At 42.5% G+C, this 22,624-nt stretch overlaps 1 protein-coding gene across 1 annotated transcript; it reads left to right on the forward strand.

Moving 5' to 3' along the window:
- The first annotated feature begins 711 nt into the window (after positions 1-711).
- LOC142664354 (uncharacterized) lies at positions 712-21,766 on the forward strand. Its single transcript, XM_075843414.1, has 4 exons — positions 712-831; positions 3,793-3,890; positions 4,057-4,165; positions 20,156-21,766. Exons 1-4 carry the CDS (start codon positions 747-749, stop codon positions 21,637-21,639), a joined length of 1,776 nt encoding a protein of 591 aa, XP_075699529.1. The 5' UTR covers positions 712-746; the 3' UTR covers positions 21,640-21,766.
- Positions 21,767-22,624: the final 858 nt, after the last annotated feature.

Here is a 22,624-nt window from a genome sequence, read left to right on the forward strand (position 1 = left end):
TTACAATCTCCCTCTTTCTACTGAGGGGGGAATACTGTGTTCAGTTCTCTAAGGCTATGTTCACACGGAGTATTTTGCCGAGTTTTTTTACGCGGAAACCGCGTCGCAAAAACGGCCCGAAAATGCCACCCATTGATTTCAATGGGAGGCGTCGGCGGCTTTTTCCCGCGAGCAGTAAAACTGCCTCGCGGGAAAAAGGAGCGACATGCCCTATCTTCGGGCACTTCTGCCTCTGACCTTCCATTGACTTCAATGGGAGGCAGAGAGAGCGTATTTCGCGGTGTTTTATGCCCGCGGCGCTCAATGGCCGCGGGCGAAAAACTCAGCGAAAATCGGCGTGCAGGGAGAGGTAAATCTGCCTCAAACTTCCAAACAGAATTTTGAGGCAGATATTCCTCCTGCAAAATACTCCATGTGAACATAGCCTAAGTGTCTCTCTCCATACACAGGAGTACACAATAGTGAAGAAGACATCGGGTGACTGTACGACTCCCATCATCCAGGAGTCAGGAGGATGGAGCAGTAGTCAAAGCCCCATCACAGAGCCTCCCCCTCACTCCCGGATACATGAGAAGAAGATCTTAGAACTGATCTACAAGATGACTGAGCTGCTGACTGGAGAGGTGACACTGCTGGGAATGCTGGGAAATTCTACAGTAACCGCACTGGAGGTGTCTGGGTGATGACTGTATCATTGTGTGTGTCAGGTTCCTATAAGGTGTCAGGATGTCACTGTCTATTTCTCCATGGAGGAGTGGGAGTATCTAGAAGGACACAAGGATCTGTACGAGGAGGTCATGATGGAGGACTACCGGCCGCGCACATCACAGGGTGAGAAGAGACAGAGATATATATATATATATATATTGGCCATTACTGGGGGCACAGGCTGGACTGGCGGCCATGTTGAAGTCTTAATATCATCATGTTCAGTACATATACACGTGTGTACAATGACATGTAATGTAGGAGCTCCACTATTTCTGCTCTTTTCACATCACGTTAGATCCTTATGTTTCCTGTATTTGTCCAATAAATCCAGAGCGCTCCATTCACCAGACAGATTTTGTCTTTGTCACAAATGAAGTCCAGAGCAGCACACTGTACGAGCGCAGTAAAGCGAGGTGCACCGTCCTCGGCTTCATGTGTGTAATGTTCATGCTCTCATTCCCGCCGGACTCCTCTCCTGGACTCCTCTCAGTAACTTGTAACTTCTTTTGCTGAAACGGAGGGTTTGGACGTTGGCAGGTTTGGAACACTAAACTCCATCTACATAACGACATGCTGGGGGTTCAGCAGCTCCAAACCTACTGACAGGTTCCCTTCTAAATGCTGCCAGCACTCCTAGAGAGAGCCTGTGAGTCCTGCATCCCCCGCCCACTCAGAATGATTGACAGGTTCCCTTCTATATGCTGCCAGGAAGGACTCCTAGAGAAAGCCTGTCAGTCCTGCATCCCCCGCCCACTCAGAATGATTGACAGGTTTTCCTTTGTGGTTCTGCTGATACAATCTGAGGATGTGACAGACGTTTCTGATGGGGCCGATGCCTGAGCTCCAAACACACGTTCCTTGCTTTACCTCCTGTCCATGCAGAACATGTAAGGAGCAATGATGGAAGGGGTTAATATCAGCCCCCAACAGACATTGAGATCAGCTGCTGGAAATCTGTGATGTGGGGGCCATTACTTTACACATCTGGGCACATTTGTGGGGAGGAACAACACAATCATATTCTGTGACATGCCGCTCATCTGTGGTGTGGAGGATGGGCAGTCGTACCAGGTGTATGTTACTGCCGGTCATCACTCTCCACCAGTGTGCTAAGCTGGTCATACACATTAGATGTATGTCGCCCGGACCTGCTGACTTTCTAATGTATATGGCGACCTCCCAACTCTCCCCGGACGTCAGATGTCCGGAGAGAGAAGGATCGGGCTGTGGAATTTCAACATGCCGGATCCTTTTGTTAGTAGATAAGTCACTATCAGAGGAGTTTGGCAGCGACTTTCCCCTATTGAAGACACATACACACCCGACCGAGCGTTCATGTACATGGAGGAGGGGAGGAACGATGGTTCACCTGACATCTAGAGTGTATGACCGGCTTTAGACTAGTAGATCACAAACGAAGAACTTCTGCAGGTCTCCGATAATGGCTGAAAATCATTTAAGAAAAAATAGTGTCCTCAAGACTCATATAAAGGGATTAGTAAAGGGTAGAGACTAAAAACTAACTTTAATCATCACCATTTAAGAAGGTTTATATAGACTCCTAAAACAGACCGAAAACAAGAGAAGTTACTGATCGTTACAACCTTCCCATACATTCTGTGTTATATAGTTACTAAGGATGGAAAAAGTCACAAGTGCACCAAGTCCGACCTATAATCCGACCGTGTCGATCCAGAGGAAGATAAAAACCCCCATGAGGTGGATGACAATTGTCTCATTAGGGGAAAACTCCTCCCCGACCCCAAATCTGGAAATCACAATAAATCTCTGGATCACCGTCCCATCTCCAGAATCTAGTACCATAACTTGTAATATTAAAGAGAACCTTCGGTTATACTGACATTATATAGAAAACTATTATACAGCCGGAGTGTGCCGATAATCGTCTTTCTACATGACGTGTATTATCATCGGCACACTCCGGCAGTATAATAGTTTTCTATATAATGTCAGTATAACCGTGTAAACACTGCGGAACTTCTGACCGGGTTTTCTGTGTGGAGATTCCGCAGCATTTTCACAGGAGATGTTGACATGTTGTAGATTGAGAATCTGCACCGCACTTCTTTTCTGCGTGTTTTTTCCGCAGCGTGTGGATGAGATTTGTTGAAATCTCATCCTCATTGCTGCTACTGTAACACGCTGCAGATTTTCCCGCAATGAAATACTTTGTAGAAAATCTACAGCTTATCCGCCCCGTGTGCACATGCCCTTAAAGTGGCACGTCCGATTTGAGAAATGATCCTCTCTTAAATAGGCTGTAGATTCCACTCCTGGAGCAGTCCCTGGCATCACTGTCCCTGTCCATATATGGACTGAGACTTCAGGGGCTCCCTCTAGGAACACAATTCCCGGACAAAAATGATAGCAATAGTCTGGCAAGGGATTCCGCTCCTAGAGGGAGCTTCAGTGGCGCTGTTTACAGGGGTGTGTGGTACTTTCTACAGGGGGGTTAAGGTGCTATCTGCTGGGGTTTGGCATCTAAGATTGATGAAACTAAGGGGGAGATGTTCTTGCACTTGTGGAGAGAGCCGGCAGACGTGAAAGTGCAGCGCTGCACACACTAAATTCTGTTCCATTCTGCCAACGTTTATATATGTGCCAACTGCCCGGGGCATCAGCAGTTGGAAGTATATAGCCATATGGCTGTCGTGAAGGGGTTAATAATAATGTATAGACAATATTGCCTACAGAGGTGTACACAGGCTGTAAGAGGCTAATAATCAAGTAACACCCAGACAGTGTTTTTTTGGTTGTAGGGAACTCTCGATATAGAGGCGCCCTGTGTCCCGCCTCTTTCATGTGTATCCACAGGACGCAGATGCAGTTAAATACTATGGCGGAGCAGGGAGCCGTTAGCGCCCCGCCATTCACTCTGGTAGGTCACAGTCTACTTTAGGCCTGCGGCTTACAAAGTTTAGGAACATCGACACAGGTAGTGAGGACCTCAACCTTGTAATTCCGGCTCTGATCAGTAAACATAGAAGTGTAGAGAGAAGTGTGTGATATATAGACAGATATACAGTAGTCATGTATTCAGTCACTGTGTGTTTCCTACAGATGGATCCAGTAGGAGAAATCCACCAGACAGATGTCCCAGTCCTCTGTATTCCCAGGACTGTCCAGAGGAAAATCACAATGTCCCAGAGAATCATCAGGTAGATGAAGCTGAGCCCTATACCAGATCTATATAGGGGGGTGTGGAGCTTTATGGTCCTGCGGTCATAGACGTGGTCATAGATTTTGGTGGTTTCTTATGTTGATCTGTTAGATTCTTCGCACTCTCTGCTGTATTGTACTGAATTGTTACATATGTGAAATCAGGGGGAAGATCTGACTAATAATAAAGCGGAGGATGAAGAAGAGCGGGTGAAGGGCGATACACCGTGTAACAGTGAAGTGGAGGAGGAAATTCCAGGAGGTGTTACCACAGGTCAGTAATAATGAATTTAGAAAGTGAATTGGGAGGTTTCTTTTTAGTTAAACAGTAAGTGTATAAATGATTAAACATTGTTCTAATTTTTTACATTTTTTCACGAGTCAGGAAATATTATAAATTAGATTCTAATTTATAAAATTTCCCAGTACTGGTCACTAGATGGAGCAATTCCCAAAATTGCAGCATTGGCATGTGGTAAAGCAACCCCATTGCTTTATGCTGCAAAATTTGAGAAAACACACTCGCTCTAGTGAGCTCTCAGAATCGCCCCTCCCTTATCCTGGCTAGTGCCGGGAGAAAGGAGGGGATTGAACGTTCAAACCTCCTACACTGTGTGTCGCCATTTTTTGAGCTAATACACAGTGTAGTAGGTTTACATACAGTAGTAATCACACACTAAAACACGTACATACACAGAAATAACTTACCTGCTCCTGCTGCCGCCGGTCCGTCCGCTCCAAGTGCTTGCTTCTAATCACATGTCCGGAAGCCGAGACCGGAAGTAGTCAGTAGTGCTGGGAAGATTGGGAGCGCGCCTGAGGTGTGCTGGGAAGATTGGGAGCGCGCCTGAGGTGTGCTGGGAAGATTGGGAGCGCGCCTGAGGTGTGCTGGGAAGATTGGGAGCGCGCCTGAGGTGTGCTGGGAAGATTTGGAGCGCGCCTGAGGTGCGCTGGGAAGATTGGGAGCGCGCCTGAGGTGTGCTGGGAAGATTGGGAGCGCGCCTGAGGTGTGCTGGGAAGTTTGGGAGCGCGACTGAGGTGTGCTGGGAAGATTGGGAGCGCGCCTGCGGTGTGCTGGGAAGATTGGGAGCGCGCCTGCGGTGTGCTGGGAAGATTGGGAGCGCGCCTGCGGTGTGCTGGGAAGATTGGGAGCGCGCCTGAGGTGTGCTGGGAAGATTGGGAGCGCGCCTGAGGTGTGCTGGGAAGATTGAGAGCGCGCCTGAGGTGTGCTGGGAAGATTGGGAGCGCGCCTGCGGTGTGCTGGGAAGATTGGGAGCGCGCCTGCGGTGTGCTGGGAAGATTGGGAGCGCGCCTGCGGTGTGCTGGGAAGATTGGGAGCGCGCCTGCGGTGTGCTGGGAAGATTGGGAGCGCGCCTGAGGTGTGCTGGGAAGATTGGGAGCGCGCCTGAGGTGTGCTGGGAAGATTGGGAGCGCGCCTGAGGTGTGCTGGGAAGATTTGGAGCGCGCCTGAGGTGTGCTGGGAAGATTGGGAGCGCGCCTGAGGTGTGCTGGGAAGATTGGGAGCGCGCCTGAGGTGTGCTGGGAAGATTGGGAGCGCGCCTGAGGTGTGCTGGGAAGATTGGGAGTGCGCCTGAGGTGTGCTGGGAAGATTGGGAGCGCGCCTGCGGTGTCCTGGGAAGATTGGGAGCGCGCCTGCGGTGTGCTGGGAAGATTGGGAGCGCGCCTGAGGTGTGCTGGGAAGATTGGGAGCGCGCCTGAGGTGTGCTGGGAAGATTGGGAGCGCGCCTGAGGTGTGCTGGGAAGATTGGGAGCGCGCCTGAGGTGTGCTGGGAAGATTGGGAGCGCGCCTGAGTTGTGCTGGGAAGATTGGGAGCGCGCCGGAGGTGTGCTGGGAAGATTGGTGGTGCAGGACACAGCCCCCGCTATCCAGGGGGTTTAAAAGTGCAGGGCAGCAGAAAAATCTTTGTTTTAATGTCCTTTTATTTTTCTAGGACCTTACAAGGCTTATAAGTTTAGCAGCAATTTCTCACATTTTCAAAAAAAATTCAAAAGCCTGTGTTTTTTTTTAGGGACCAGTTCAGTTCTGAAGTGGCTTTGAGGGGGCCTATATATTAGAACTCCCCATAAATCACCCCATTTAAAATCTGCACCCCTAAAAGTATTCAAAACAGCAGGTTTTTAACCATTTAGGCGTTTCACAGGAATGACAGCAAAGTGAAGGTGACATTTCAAAATTGTATTTTGTTTTTAAATTGAATTTTAGTGCTTTTTTGGTTTTTGGGGCTTTCTTTTTATTCGATTATATTTTAGGCACTATGTCAGGTTTAACCCCTTAATGACCGGGCCATTTTGCACGTTAATGACCAAGGATTATTTTTTGTTTTTCCACGGTCGCATTCCAAGAGTCGTAACTCTTTTTTTATTCCGTCGACATAGCCGTATAAGGGCTTGTTTTTTCCGGGACGAGTTGTATTTTGTAATTGTACCATTTTTAGATGCTTATAACATATTGATTAACTTTTATTAACTTTATTTTAGGAGAGAATTGAAAATAAGCAGCTATTCCAGCATTAATTTTCACGTTATAAATTTACGCCGTTTACTATGCAGCGTAAATAACATGTTAACTTTATTCTGTGGGTCGGCACGATTACGAGGATACCAAATGTGTAAAGGTTTTATATGTTTTCCTATGTTTGCACAATAAAAACCCTTTTAGAAAAAAATTACTTGTTTTTGCATCGCCGCGTTCCAAGAGGCGTAATTTTTTTATTTTTCCGTCGATGTGGCCGTACGTGGGATTGATTTTTGCGGGACAATGTGTAGTTTTCATTAGTACTATTTTGGGGTACATAGGACTTATAGATGAACTTTTATTTTATTTTTTATGGGGGGAATGGGAGAAAAGAGAGAATTTTGCCGTTGTTTTTTGCGTTTTCTTTGGACGCCGTTCATCCGGCGGTTTAATTAATGTGTTCATTTTATTGGTCAAGTTGTTACGATCGCGGGGATACCATATATGTGTATGTGTGATTTGTTTTGACCGTTTTATTAAATAAAACCACTTTTTGGGGCAAAAAAGTAGTTTTATTTGACTTTGACTGTAATTTTTTTTATTTTTTTTTTCACAAACTTTATTTAACGGTTTTACTTTTTTTTTTTTTTGTCCCACCAGGGGACTTCACTATGCGATATGCCGATCGCATATATAATGCTTTGGTATACTTCGTATACCAAAGCATTATTGCCTGTCAGTGTAAAACTGACAGGCAACCTATTAGGTCATGCCTCCGGCATCGCCTAACAGGCAGATGCTGAAGACAGACCTGGGGGTCTTTGTTAGACCCCCGGCTGTCATGGAAACCCGACGGCGACCCGCGATTTGTTTGCGGGGGCGCCGATCGGGAGACAGAGGGAGTTCCCCCCTCTGTCAAACACATTAAATGCCGCTGTCACTGTTGACAGCGGCATTTAATGGGTTAAACTGCCGGAATCGGCGCGTGCTTCGATTCCGGCAGTTGCAGCAGGAGCCAGGCTGTGTATAACAGCCGTGCTCCTGCCGCTGATCGCGTGGGTAAACTGTCAGTACCCGCGCCATCACAGGACGGATATATCCGTCCTCCTGCGTGAACTAGCAGCTGCTGAGGACGGATATATCCGTCCTTCGGCGTTAAGGGGTTAAAGAGGTCTTGTGGTGCCAAAACATAGGAAACCCCCAAAATACACCATTTTGGAAACTACACCCCACAAGAAATTAAGACATTAGATTTTATTAGAATTGGGCAGTGAAAATGAAAAATATTTTTTCTTCCTAATAAGCCGTAGTTTTAGCTCAAATTGTTTTCATTTCCACAAGGAATAAAAGGAGAAAAAGAACCTCAACGTTCGTAAAGCAATTTCTCCCGAGTACGACAACACCCCATATGTGCTCATAAACTGCTGTTTGGGCAGACTGTAGGGCTTAGAAAGGAAGGCGCGCCATTTGGATTTTGGAATGTAGATTTTGCTGGATTGGTTTCTTGGCGCCATGTCATATTTGCAGAGCCCCTGTAGTACCAGTACAGTGGCAGTGGAAGCCCCCCAAAAGTGACTCCATTTGGGATACTACACCCCTTGAGGAATTAATCTAGGGGTACAGTGAGAATTTTGACCCCAAAGGTTATTTTTGCTGAATTAATTAGTATTAAGATTATAGTTTTAGATCAGTTTTTGGAGCGTGGATTTTGCTTGGTAGTGCCCTTTTTGGGACTTTTTCTCCTTTGTAATTTGGAAAATTTTGCAGGAAAAGTGTTGCCCTGATATAATACGGGCGCCCTCGCTACCGGTAGATGTACTATGGCCCTCCCCTTCCTGGTCCTCAAATACTAGGGCCTTGATAACCACTTCTAGAAACTGAAGGAAAGTTCCCCTCCGACCTGCACATCACAATGTTTTTTCAGCACCGCCTTACTAGTGCCATAACTTTTTGTTTTTTCTATTCACGTAACCGTATCAGGGCCTTTTTGTGCGGGACGATCTGTAGTTTTTATTGGTTCCATTTTCTGGGAGGCTAGGGACCAAAAAACTATTTTCCTTATTTATTTATTTTTCTTTATGGTGTTTCCCGTGCAGTATAAATGACGTTAAATGTATTTGGCGGGTCAGTACGTTTACGGCGTTACCAAATTGATATAGTTTTTTATGTTTTGCTACAGGAAGGAATGTTCCTCCACATCAAGCTGTTTTTTACTCTACGCATCTCTAGAGCCATAACTTTTATTTTTCGGTTGTTATAGAGGTTTGAGGGCTTGTTTTGCGGGACAAGATGTAGATTTTATTGGTACCATTTTCTGTCACAATCAACTTTTTGATCACTTTTTATTAACATTTTTTGCCAGAGGAAATGTATCAAAAACATTATGGAATCTTTTGTTTTAGTTTTTTTCCAGCATTCACCGTGCGCCATAAATTACATGTTAACTTTATTCTGCGGGGTCGATACGATTACGGCAATACCAACGGTGTGTATATATATATAGTTTTTTTTTAAGTATTCCAGCTTTTGCACAATAAAATCACTTTCTAAAAAGAAACAAAAAAAAAACATTTGTTTTCTGTGCCGCCATATTCTAAGATCCATAACTTTTTTTATTTTTGCGTCGACAAAGCTGTGTCAGGGCATTTTTTTTGCAGGACTGGCTGTCATTTATATTGGTTCTATTTTGGTGTAAATATGAGTTTTTCGTCAATATTTAGGAGGAGATGTGACTTACAAACAACGATTCTGGTGTTATATTTTTCATATTATTTTTTTTTTTTGTTGTGCGTTCACCGTGTGGGATAAATTACATAATAGTTTTATAATTTGGGTATAGTTTTTGTTAAACAGTTAGTGTATAAATGATTAAACATTGTTCTAATGTTTTTTAATTTTTTCACGAGTCAGGAAATATTATAAATTAGATTCTAATTTATAATATTTCCCAGTGCTGGTCACTAGAGGGAGCAATTCCCAAAATTGCAGCATTGGCATGTGGTAAAGCAACCACATTGCTTTATGCTGCAAAATTTGAGAAGACACACTCGCTCTAGCGTCCTCAGACAATCCCCCCTCCCTTATCCTGGCTAGTGCCAGGAGAAAAGAGGGGATTGAACGTTCAAAAACTCCTACACTGTGTGTTGCCATTTTTTGAGCTAACACACAGTGTAGTAGGTTTACATACAGTAGTAATCACACAGTAAAACACGAAGAAACACAGACATAACTTACCTGCTCCTGCCGCCGCCGGTCCGTCTGCTCCCTCCGCTCCTAGTGCTTGCTTCAGAACACAGTCCGGAAGCCGCGACCAGAAGTAGTAATCTTACTGTCCGGCCGCGGCTTCCGGTCCACATGAAAATGGCGCCGAACGTCGCTCGGCCGAAGACCTTCAATTTGGACTGTGTGGGAGCGGCGCATGCGCCGTTCCCACACAGACGGCGTACAGCATAGTGAATGGAACGGCTCCCGTTCGCATTCTCTATGGGGATGGATGTGCCGTATTCCATGTCTGTATGTGTCGTTAATCGACACATACAGAGATGGAAAAAAAAAATGGCAGCCCCCATAGACAAGAAAAAGTTAAAAAATAAAAAAAAAGCAAAACCCAAACACACAAATAAATAAAACATTTTTTAATGAAACACTAAAAGCAAATTTATATTAAAAAAAAAATTTTCCGTGACACTCGTCAGTACCAATTTATGTCTTTTTTTATTTTTTTTTACAATTATGGGAATAAAGGCAATTTTGGGTTTTCAACTTGAAACTTTTTTTTTTATACAACATATATTTTATTTATTTTTTATTACATTTTCAATTTCAACAAGGAGAAAAAAAAAATAAACACATTTGCACTCCGTAATCCATTCCAATAACACCAATTCCATACATTGTCAGCAAGTTGGCGTACAATCATGATGAATTACCGTAAAAACACATCAGAAAAAACAGACAAAACCAAATTTTACAGCTGTAATGTAATAAGTTTAGAGAGAACCACTGTATTACCTTCTTCAAAACCATGTAAAACCTATACCAGAGAGTGTGCCCACCCGTACGGAGACCGCGGTGCCGTCCCACAAACCATCAGGTCATCCTAAACCCCAGTAAAAATTATACAGGACTATTCAAAAATACAGAACGTCAAAATCAGAGGATGGGAAAGTGAACATGTAGCCTCAAAAATACCCCCCGAAGACACCAGCACCCATGTCACGGGGGAAGGGGGGGAGCCTCGGACTACCTGTATTCAGACCATAAAGCCCAATGCACGCAAAATCTGTTAAACGTATTTAGATGTACAGCTACCATCTTCTCCATAACATAAGCAAATTGCACTAAATTATGTGTATTCATTATCAGGACACTTCTGAATCTTTTCTGTGAGATTTGCAGCAAGGGAAACGAAATCTCGTTTACCTCCGTAATCTCGCGAGATTTCGTTTCCCTTGCTGGAAATCTCAAAGAAAAGAGTCAGAAGTGTCAGGATTCTGAATACACATGACGTCCAGGCTGGAGGTCATGTATATTCATTATCAGGGCACTTGATTAACGTTAATCTCTGTTTATGTGGCTGCACATCGCTGCTGTGTAATGGAGATGAGTTTAAGCAGCGGACTAACGCCGCGTAAAAATCACGCACATTTCTACACGGCCCCATAGACTAATATAGGTCTGTTACACGGACGTATATCCCGTTCGTCTGAATAAGCCCTTAGTATTATTTTTTATGTTTTTTTACTTTTTTTTTTTTTTCATTCCCCCCACGCAGGGAACTTGAACTAGCGATCACTTGCTCTGTATACTGCAACACTAATGTATAGCAGTATGTCATTATTTTTACAGGCCTCTGACAGGACTTATTGGGAGTACAGAAATGGCAAACCTGGGCATCTTCATTAGGCCCCCAGGCTGCCATGACAACGATCAGCTTTATGCAATCACGTTGCGGGAGGACCGATGAGGTTTTTGAGCCGGCCGGCCCCTTTTTCTAATGCCTTAGATGCTGCAGTCGCAATTGACTACGGCATCTAAGGGGCTAAACGGGCGGAATCAAATGATCTTTGATTCTACCCGTTGCAGTAAGGTGTCGGCTGTATTACACAGCCGACACCTGTTAATTATGGATCGTGCTCTGCCCGTGAGCGCGCTCCATACTTCCCTTTAACTCTTTTTACATACATGTAGGTGACAATGCGTTAGTGCAGGGGTTTATGTGTAATTTTTTCTTCATTTTTGTTTTGTTTTTTAACTTTTTTTTTTTATGGCCTTTCCATCAGAAAAGACATTTGGGGAACTTTTATTATTTCATTTTATTTTTTTTACGCTATACTTTTCCTCTGTAACTGGCACTTTACAGCAGGGGAGATCAGCCGTGTTATAGTGACTATTGTCACTGATAGGGCTGTGCTGGGTCTAGTTAGATACAGCAGCAGCCTCCTATCGGCATCTCGGCGATCATGTGACTAGTCAATCACTCAGGCAGCAAACTTAAACCTGCAGCATATGTACACAGTGGGCAGTCCTGAACCGGTTAAACATCATTTTAGGAGTAAATCGAAATGAAAAAACACTTACATTTTGGTTATTTCCTTTGTACTTTGTCATTTATTTGGTTCTTCCATTACAAATCTTCGCTTTAATCTACTATACACTAAATCGCTTATTGGAACTTGTCTTCTATAAATGGACACTAACTTATCAAACAACTTGTGGTAATCTAATAGTATTCCTGATATATATCAACTTTGTAATTTACTTACTGTTATAGTTTAGCATTTATCCATGAAAATTTTATGTGAAGTTAGTGCCACTAGGTGAGAGACACACGGGCGCTGCTGCTTATAGAAGTCTATGGAGAGGGTAGGGGAAGCAGAAGGATGGAGCAGGAGCACAAAGTCACAGATGCTGTTGTCAATAAAAGTCTTTGAACAGGAGAGGGGGAGCAGAAGCAGAGAGAGTAGACATAGGCTGCTGGTAAGAGTGACGGTATGTTCACACGGCAGCCTCCGTTATGGCTGAAACGACGGAGCTGTTTTCTAGAGAAAACAGCTCCAGTATTTCAGACGTAATGGCAAGTGCAGGCGCTTTTCGATGCGTCCATTACGGACGTAATTGGAGCTGTTTTTCCATTGTGTCAATGGAAAATGGCTCCAATTACGTCTCAAGAAGTGACAGGCACCTCTTTGACGTGGGCGTCTTTTTTTACGCGCCGTCTTTGACAGCGGCGCGTAAAATAAAAATGACCGTCGGCACAGTACATCGTAAAACCCATTCAAATGAATGGGCAGATGTTTGCCGACGCATTGGAGCCGTATTTTCGGATGTAATTCGGGGTTAAAACGCCCGAATTGCGTCCGTAAATAGGGTGTGTGAACCCAGCCTTATATGTCACCTCTGTGATGGATTTTCCGCTGCACTGATCCTTACTGCTGTATAATATCCATGCTGCTGCAGCTTCTAAGGGTGTGATACAGAGAGATACTGGACCAGGATGGCTCTCTGCTCTGTGTGCAGGGTATAGAAGACATGATAGCAGTTAGGCTCCACCCACTACATCAGGGAAAACTGAGAATTAAAGATAAAGCCTGCAGAAGGAAAACTGCTAAAAGAATGCCAGGTACAAGTCATGTAATGGCCAGAAATAGTGTTATTCCTCCTGTACACACATATGACATATTATTCTGAAAAGTCGTCTAAAAATTAGGTATGCTTTAAAGGAATGTGTCGCTATAACTGTATTTTTATTTTTTGGGTTAAACAGTTAGTGTATAAGTGATTAAGCATTGTCCTAATTTTTTTTAATTTTTTCACGAGTCAGGAAATATTATAAATTAGATTCTAATTTATAACATTTCCCAGTGCTGGTCACTAGATGGAGCAATTCCCAAAATTGCAGCATTGGCATGTGGTAAAGCAACCACATTGCTTTATGCTGCAAAATTTGATAAGACACACTCGCTCTATCGTCCTCAAACAATCCCCCCTACTTTATCCTGGCTAGTGCCAGGAGAAAGGAGGGGATTGAATGTTCAAACCTCCTACACTGTGTGTCGCCATTTTTTGAGCGAATACACCGTGTAGTAGGCTTACATACAGTCCTAATCACACAGTAAAACACGAACAGACATAACTTACCTGCTCCTGCCGCCGGCGCTCCCTCCGGTCCGTCCGCTCCCTCCGCTCCTAGTTCTGGTCCACAAGAAAATGGCGCCGGATGTTGCTCGGCCGAAGACCTTCCATTTGGACTGTGTGGGAGCGGCGCATGCGCCGTTCGCATTCACTATGGGGCTGTATGTGCCGTATTCCATGTCTGTATGTGTTGTTAATCGACACATACAGAGATGAAAAAAAAAAGTGGCAGCCCCCATAGACAAGAAAAAGTTCGAAAATAAAAAAAAAAGTAAAACCCACACAAATAAAAATTTTTTTAATAAAACACTAAAAGCAAATTGATATAAAAAAAATATTTTTCGCGACACCCTTCCTGTACACAGCTGGGGTCGGAAAATATTCGGACCCCAGCTGTTTAACCCTTTGATTACCGCTGTCCGTGACCGCGGCATGATCAAAGGGAATTCCCCTCTTTGATTGCATCACCGGGATTCCGGTGATGCGATCAAACACCGGGGAATCCCTCTGCTGTCAGCCCTGGGGACCTACAAAGGACCCCAGGGCTGTCTGTTCTGTTTGTCTGCTGTTCGGGCACACTATGTTCTGCCCGATCAGCAGCCTGTGTCATAGTGACACAGTGTAATGTATTCGCGTACAGGAGTATGCTAATACATTACAAGTAAAAAAGAAAAGTTACAAATAAAGTTATCCCTTGATGGGATTAAAAAAAAAAGTAACAAAACAAATAAAAAAAAGTCCCAAAAAGAGGCTTTATTTTGCATCAAATACATTTTATTGTCCCGTACACTAAATAAAAACCTACACATATTGGGTATCTACACGACCGTAATAACCTGAAGAATTAATCTAATGGGTTATTTAGCGTGAAACGTGAACGGGATAAAAAAGAAACAAAACGATTCTGAGAATAGCTTTTTCCTATATTCACGGCGTAAAAAATTATTTTTTACCCCCGAACTGTGGGGAAAAAAAAATACAATTTCTCTCGCAAAAACAAGGCCTCATACAGCCACGTCAATGAAAAAATAAAAAAGTTATGGCAGCTGAAACGCAGAGAGGCAAAAACAGAAAACTTGAGCTGGTCATTAAGGTCTTTTCAGGCCCGGTCATTAAGGGGTTAAAGATGTGGTTTTTATATTGGATTAAAACAAACAGATCCATGATTATTAGGAAGAACCTATTTTAACCAGTTGCTGACTGCCCATAGATTATAAATGTCCTGGTGGTCCACACCTATCTCTGCAGGGACGTTTTAAAACATCCTGCTGAGTTTCCTCCTCTCCGACTCTCCCACTCCATCACAGTTAAATATATCACTTTGTTTTATTACACAACGTCGAAGCCCTATATGTTCTGAGAAAAACAAGACCAAATAAATATAGGTTGGCAGAGGAACAGAACAACAATTTTCTATTAAATTGTCACATGACTAAAATTTCAATGAGGCCACTTCATTTCATTAGGTTCACATTATCAGTACTTGATAGGACCCTCTTTCCCCTTAGAACAGCCTGAATTCTTAGTGGAATGATATTACTATGTACTGGAAACCTTTATTACAGATTCTGATTATTAACTTCACTCTGTCTATTCCACTGCATCCCACAGATGTTCTATAAAATTGAGATCCGGTGACTGTTCAGCCATTTGGATATGCAGACCTCATTATCATGTCCGTGAATTCAGCCTGAGATTTGTGATTTGTCTCATGACACATTATCTTGTTAAATGTAGACTGCGGGCAATATTAGACTGTCTGTAACAATATTAAATTAAGATTGTGTATGCCTCATTAGTATTTAACCCCTAGGCGCACGAGGACGCAACTGTACGTCCATGCGGCCAGTGTCTTAAGGCACAGGGACGTACAGTTACTGCGAAGTTCCCGTTTCACACTGTCGGCGACAGTGTGCACCGGGAACCGGGAGGCCAGCTGTCGCTGACAGCTGACACTCCACTGTATGCCGATCAGCGGCTTATTTCCACTGATATCGGCAATTAACCCCTTGATTGCAGTGATTGATTGCAATCACCGCATTCAGGGGTTTCTAGCTCATCGGCAGACCTCACGATGAAATCGTGAGGTTTGCAGATGGCTAGCATGGCGATCGGAGGCCAAGTAATGGCCTCCGTGTCTGCCATGTACGGAAGCCAATCAGGATCAGCCTCCTGATAAACTTCCTGTCAGAGTGACAGGACGTCACTGCCGTTCGCGATTCACACTGTCGATGTCAGTGTCTGTGACAGTGTTGGCGACAGTGTGCATCGGGAATCGGGAGGTCAGCTGTCCCTGACAGCTGACACTCCACTAGTTGACGATCAGCGGCTCATTGCCGCTGATTTCGGAAATTAACCCGTTACATGCGGGGCTCGATTGCGATCCCCGCATGTACAGGGTTTGTAGCACATCAGCAGCCCCATGCAATTGTGGGGGCTGCTGATGCTTGTGATGTCACCCGGGGGCCAGACAACGGTCCCCGGGTCTGCCATCTATGCAAGCCTATGAGGATCAGCTTCTAGGGTATGTTCACACGACAGCGTCCGTAACGGCTGAAATTACGGGGATGTTTTCAGGAGAAAACATCCCCGTAATTTCAGCCGTAACGGCATGTGCAGGCGTTTGAACGCTGCGTCCATTACCGACGTAATTGGCGCTGCTTTTCATTGGAGTGAATGGAATAACTGCTCCAATTACGTCCCAAGAAGTGACAGGACACTTCTTTGGCGCGGGCGTGTATTTACGCGCCGTCTTTTGACAGCGACGCGTAAATATACGCCTCGTGTGAACAGACAAACGTCAGCCCATTGCTTTCAATGGGCAGATGTTTGCCAACGCTATTGAGGCGCATTTTCGGACGTAATTCGGGGGTTAAAATGCCCGATTTACGTCCGTAAATAGTGTGTGTGAACATACCCTAACTGTCAGAGTGACTGTGACGTCCCACTGACAGTTGGAATACGTTACACTACCTAGGTAGTGTAATGTATTCTAGCAGCGATCAGAGCTGTAGGTAAAAAAAGTAAGTGTAAAAAAATAAAAGTCAAAAATGGTTTACAAAAGTGTAAAAATAAAAGATTTTTTTTTCCTATAATAAGTCTCTTATTATAGGAGAAAAATGAAACCGTTAAAAAACCGTACACATAATTTGGTATCACCACATTCGTAACGACCCAATCTGTAACACTATAATGTTATTTTTACCGCACGGTGAACGCCGCAAAAAAAACAAACGAAAAACTTTGCCAGAATCACTATTTTTTTGGTCACCACCCCTCCCAAAATATAGAAATAAAAAGTGATCAAAAAGTCGCATGTACCCGAAAATAGTACCAATAAAAACGACAACCCGTCACACAAAAAACAAGCCATGACACCGCTTTTTTGACTGAAAAATAAAAAAGTTACGGCTCTCAGAATATGGTGACACAGAAAATAAATTTTATAAAGAAGTGATTTTATTGTGCAAATGCTGCAAAACATAAAAAAAATCTATATACATATGGTATCGCCGTAATCGTACCGACCCGCAGAATAAAGTACAATTGTCATGTATAGCGTGTTGTGAACGCCGTAAGAAATAAAGAATTTAAAACGCCAAAATCACTGTTTTTTGGCCACCAAAGCTCTAAATAAAATGTAATAAAAAGTGATCAAAAATTTGCATATACTAAAAAATGGTAGCAATAAAAACTACAGCTCGTCCAGCCAAAAATAAGCCCTCACACCGCTCAATTCATGGAAAAATAAAAAAGTTATGGCGTTTGGAAGGCGGGGAGTGAACTAAACTAAAATGGAAAAGCAAAAAAGGATCAGTCCTGCAAAGGTTAATTAATTTCTATTAACCCCTTAATTACCGCCGATAAGCCTTTTCACGGCGGTCATTAATGGGCTTTATTCTACAGCGCCGCCATTCTACGGTGCTGCTGTAGAATAAAGTAAACAGAGCAGGGAGCCGTCAAATCTCCCTGCTCTCGGCTGCCAGAGGCAGCTGAGGGCTGGGGGCGTCCCTGCTCTGCCGGGTGAGATCGATATTAGTATCGATCTCACCCGTTTAACCCTTCAGATGCGGTGCACAATAGCGTGCACCGCATCTGAATGGTTTTGGAGAGAGGGAGGGAGCTCCCTCTCCCACCGACACCCGGCGATAAAATCGCCGAGTGTCTGTGTCTTCTATGGCAGCCGGGGGTCTAATAAAGACCCCCAGGTCTGCCTGGAGCGAATGCCTGCTAGATCATGCCAGAGGCATGACCTAGCAGATGCCTGTCCGTTTTAAACGGACAGGCAGTAATACACTGCAATGCAAAAGTATTGCAGTGTATTATAATAGCGATCGGAGGATATTGAAGTCCCCTAGTGGGACTAGTAAAAAAGTTTAATAAAGTTAATTAAAAAAAAAAAAAGTGAAAAAAAAAATGAAAAACCCACTTTTTCCCCTTACAAAATGCTTTACTATTAAAAAAAACTACAATAAAGCAAAAAAGTTACACATATTTGGTATTACCGCGTCCGTAACGACCCCGACTATAAAGCTGTTATATTATTTAACCCGCACTGTGAACGCCGTAAAAAATAAAATAAAAAACAATGGAAAAATTGCTGTTTTCTGTTAATCCTGACTTAAAAAAAATGTGATAAAAAGTGATCAAAAAGTCGCATCTACTCTCAAATGGTACCAATAAAAACTGCAAGTCGTCCCACAGAAAACAAGACCTTATACAGCTATGCCGACGTAAAAATAAAAAAGTTACAGCTCTTCGAATGTGACAATGGAAAAATGTAAAAAATGGCTTGGACATTAGGGCCAGAATGCAAGCAGGGGAAAGGGGTTAAAAAAATAAATTACCACCACATGTGGGGTATTGTCACACTCGGGAGAGATTGCGCTACAAATTTAGGGCGACTTTTTCTCCTTTATGCCTTGTGAAAATGAAAAAATTAAACTTTTTAGTGGACAAAAATGTTTATATTCATTTTCAAGGCCTAATTCTACTAAATTCTGCAAAAGACTTGTGTGGTATAAATGCTTACTATACCCCTAGAGAAATTCCTTGAGGGGTCTAGTTTCCAAAATGGTCACTTTTGGGGGTTTCCACTATTTTGTTCCCTCCAGGGGGTTGCAATCGCGACATGGCACTGAAAATCAATCCAGCAAAATCTGTGCTCCAAAATCCAAATGGCGCTCCCTCCCTTCTGAGCGCTGCCGTGGGTCCAAACAGCAGTTTATTACCACATATATTTCCGTAATCGGGAGAAGATGCTTTACAAATGTTGGGTTGAATTTTCTTCTTTATTCCTTGTAAATATTAAAAATGTCTGTTATTTCAGAAAAAAAAGTAGATTTTCATTTTCACAGACTAACTACAATAAATATTTCAAAATACCTGTGGGGTCAAAGTGCCTACTATACCCCTAGATAAATTCCTTGAGGGGTCTAATTTCCAAAATGGGGTCACTTTTGGGGAGTTTCCACTGTTTTGGCACCACAAGACCTCTTCAAACTCGACATGGTGCCTAAAATATAATCTAAATCTAAGCAGGCCCCAAAATCCACTAGGTGCTTCTGAGGCCGGTGTTTCTGTCCATTAGGACACTAGGGCCACATGTGGGATATTCCTAAAAACTGCAGGACCTGGGCAATAAATATTGAGTTGCATTTCTCTGGTAAAACCTTCTGTGTTACACAATTTTTTTTTTATTACAAATTAATTTCGGCAAAAAAAGGAGAAATTTGTACATTTCCCCTCTACTTTGCTTTATTTCCTGTGAAATGCCTAAAGGGTTAAAATACTTTCTGAATGCTGTTTTGAATACTTTGAGGGGTGCAGTTTTTAAAATGGGGTAATTTATTGGGGTATTCTAATATATAAGGCCCTCAAAACCACTTCTGAACTGGCCCCTGTAAAAATAGCCTTTTGAAAATTTCTTGAAAATGTGAGAAATTGCTGCTAAAGTTCTACGCCTTGTAACGTCCTAGAAAAATATAAGGATGTTCAAAAAACGATGTAAATATAAAGTACACATATGGGAAATGGTAACTAGTGACTATTTTGTGTGGTATTACTATCGGTTTTACAAGCAGATACATTTAAATTTAGAAAAATGCACATTTTTGCAAATTTTCTCTACATTTTGGTGTTTTTCACAAATAAATATTGAATTTATCGACCAAATTTTTCCACTATCATAAAGTAAAATATGTCACGAGTAAACAATCTCAGAATCGCTTGGATAGGTAAAAGCATTCTGGAGTTATTACCACATAAAGTGACATGTCAGATTTGAAAAAATCGGCTGTGCCACAAGGCCAAAACAGGCTGCGTCCTAAAGGGGTTAAACAGCTAAATGTGTTAGCAGAAAACAGGCTTCATTGCCAGACAAGGTTCTGCTTTTCAAAAAAGAAAACTTTATTAAGTCAAGCTTTGTGTAATAAATTAATAGTGGAGGACTGAGTGGATTTATTTTAAAGTGTTATACAAAGCGTTATAATGCTGGAATGGAGACAAAAGGCTTGGCTTAAACTTCTTCCTGCTTGATCCACTTCTGACTTTGACTCAAAACACTAGATGTGTGTTTCCAGCCTAAAACGAATGTTACAAATTTGTCAACTTTTCTATTGTGATACAAAATCACAATTTTTTTAATCCTAACAGAAAATCCCAGTAAGAACTCTGAGGGAAACTTCACGTTATTTCTAAATGATAAAGTAGAAGATGAAGATATGATGCAGCAGTCTTCAGGAGAAAACCTTGTTAGACATACGAGAAGACACACAGGAGAGAAGCCGTATTCATGTTCAGAATGTGGGAAATGTTTTACACGTAAGCCAAGTCTTATTGTACATAAGAGAATTCACACAGGAGAGAAGCCTTATTCATGTTCAGAATGTGGGAAATGTTTTACATATAAATCAAGTCTAGTTGCACATGAGAGAAGTCACACAGGAGAGAAGCCGTATTCATGTTCAGAATGTGGGAAATGTTTTACAGATAAATCATATCTAGTTACACATGAGAGAAGTCACACAGGAGAGAAGCCGTATTCATGTTCAGAATGTGGGAAATGTTTTACAGATAAATCATATCTAGTTACACATGAGAGAAGTCACACAGGAGAGAAGCCGTATTCATGTTCAGAATGTGGGAAATGTTTTACATGTAAACCAAGTCTTATTGTACATAAGAGAAGACACACAGGAGAGAAGCCATATTCATGTTCAGAATGTGGAAAATGTTTTACATATAAATCATATCTAGTTACACATGAGAGAAGTCACACAGGAGAGAAGCCGTATTCATGTTCAGAATGTGGGAAATGTTTTACAAATAAATCAAGTCTAGTTACACATGAGAGAAGTCACACAGGAGAGAAGCCGTATTCATGTTCAGAATGTGGGAAATGTTTTACATGTAAACCAAGTCTTATTGTACATAAGAGAAGTCACACAGGAGAGAAGCCTTATTCATGTTCAGAATGTGGGAAAAGTTTTACATATAAATCAAATCTTGTTACACATGAGAGAAGTCACACAGGAGAGAAGCCGTATTCATGTTCAGAATGTGGGAAATGTTTTACACGTAAACCAAGTATTATTGTACATAAGAATGGTCACAAAGGAGAGAAGCCGTATTCGTGGTCAAAATGTGTGAGGTGTTTTACAGATAAATCATTTCTTGTTACACATGAGAGAAGTCACAAAGGAGAGAAGCCATATTCATGTTCAGAATGTGGGAAATGTTTTACACGTAAACCAAGTCTTATTGTACATAAGAGAATACACACAGGAGAGAAGCCTTATTCATGTTCAGAATGTGGGAAATGTTTTACATATAAATCAGGACTTATTAGACATGAGAGAAGTCACACAGGAGAGAAGCCGTATTCATGTCCAGAATGTGGGAAATGTTTTACAGATAAATCAGGACTTATTAGACATGAGAGAAGTCACACAGGAGAGAAGCCGTATTCATGTCCCGAATGTGGGAAATGTTTTACAGAAAAATCAAGGCTTATTGTACATAAGAGAAGTCACACAGGAGAGAAATTATATTCGTGTTCAGAATGTGGGAAATGTTTTACTACTAAAGGCATTCTTAGGGCTCACCTGAGAAACCATACAGGGGAGAAGCAATTTTGATGTTCTAGATGTGGAAGATGTTTTACAAAGAAACTTACATTTTGGAACTCCGTAGAGAATTCACATGGAGTAGAAACCATAATCTCGTTTAGAATGTGGGAAAACCTATAAGAGCAAAATCGTTAAACTGTTAGTGTATAAATGATTAAACATTGCTCTAATTTTTTTAATTTTTTCATGAGTCAGGAAATATAAATTAGATTCTAATTTATAACATTTCCCTGTGCTGGTCACTAGAGGGAGCAATTCCCAAAATTGGCATGTGGTAAAGCAACCACATTGATTTATGCTGCAAAATTTTATAAGACACACTCGCTCTATCGTCCTCAAACAATCCCCCCTCCTTTATCCTGGCTAGTGCCAGGAGAAAGGAGGGGATTGAATGTTCAAACCTCCTACACTGTCGCCATTTTTGGAGCGAATACACAGACATAACTTACCTGCTTCTGCCGCCGCCGCTCAATCCGGTACATCTGCTCCCTCCGCTCCTAGTGCTTGCTTCAGAACACATGTCCGGAAGCCGCGACCGGAAGTAGTAATCTTACTGTCCGGCCGTGGCTTCCGGTCCACAAGAAAATGGCGCCGGATGTCGCTCGGCCGAAGACCTTCCATTTGGACCTTCCCACACAGACGGCGTACACCATAGTGAATGCAAACGGCTCCCGTTCGCATTCTCTATGGGGATGGATGTGCCGTATTCCATGTCTGTATGTGTCGTTAATCGACACATACAGAGATGAAAAAAAAATGGCAGCCCCCATACAGAAGAAAAAGTTAGAAAATAAAAAAAAGTCAAACACAAATAAATATTTTTTTTAAAATTTTTTTCTTTATCAAGGATTTTTAATTTTGAAAATATAAAAAACATAACAGCATACACATTGTTTCATAAATTTGCAAAATTCGCATGCAGTGCAATATAACTACTTCAATATTGCATACAATATACAGATACATAGAAACAGCAGTAGGAGGTAGCCTCCTA

The sequence above is a fragment of the Rhinoderma darwinii genome, chromosome 1 (assembly GCF_050947455.1).
Source record: "Rhinoderma darwinii isolate aRhiDar2 chromosome 1, aRhiDar2.hap1, whole genome shotgun sequence".
In the NCBI taxonomy this organism is placed as follows: domain Eukaryota; kingdom Metazoa; phylum Chordata; class Amphibia; order Anura; family Rhinodermatidae; genus Rhinoderma; species Rhinoderma darwinii.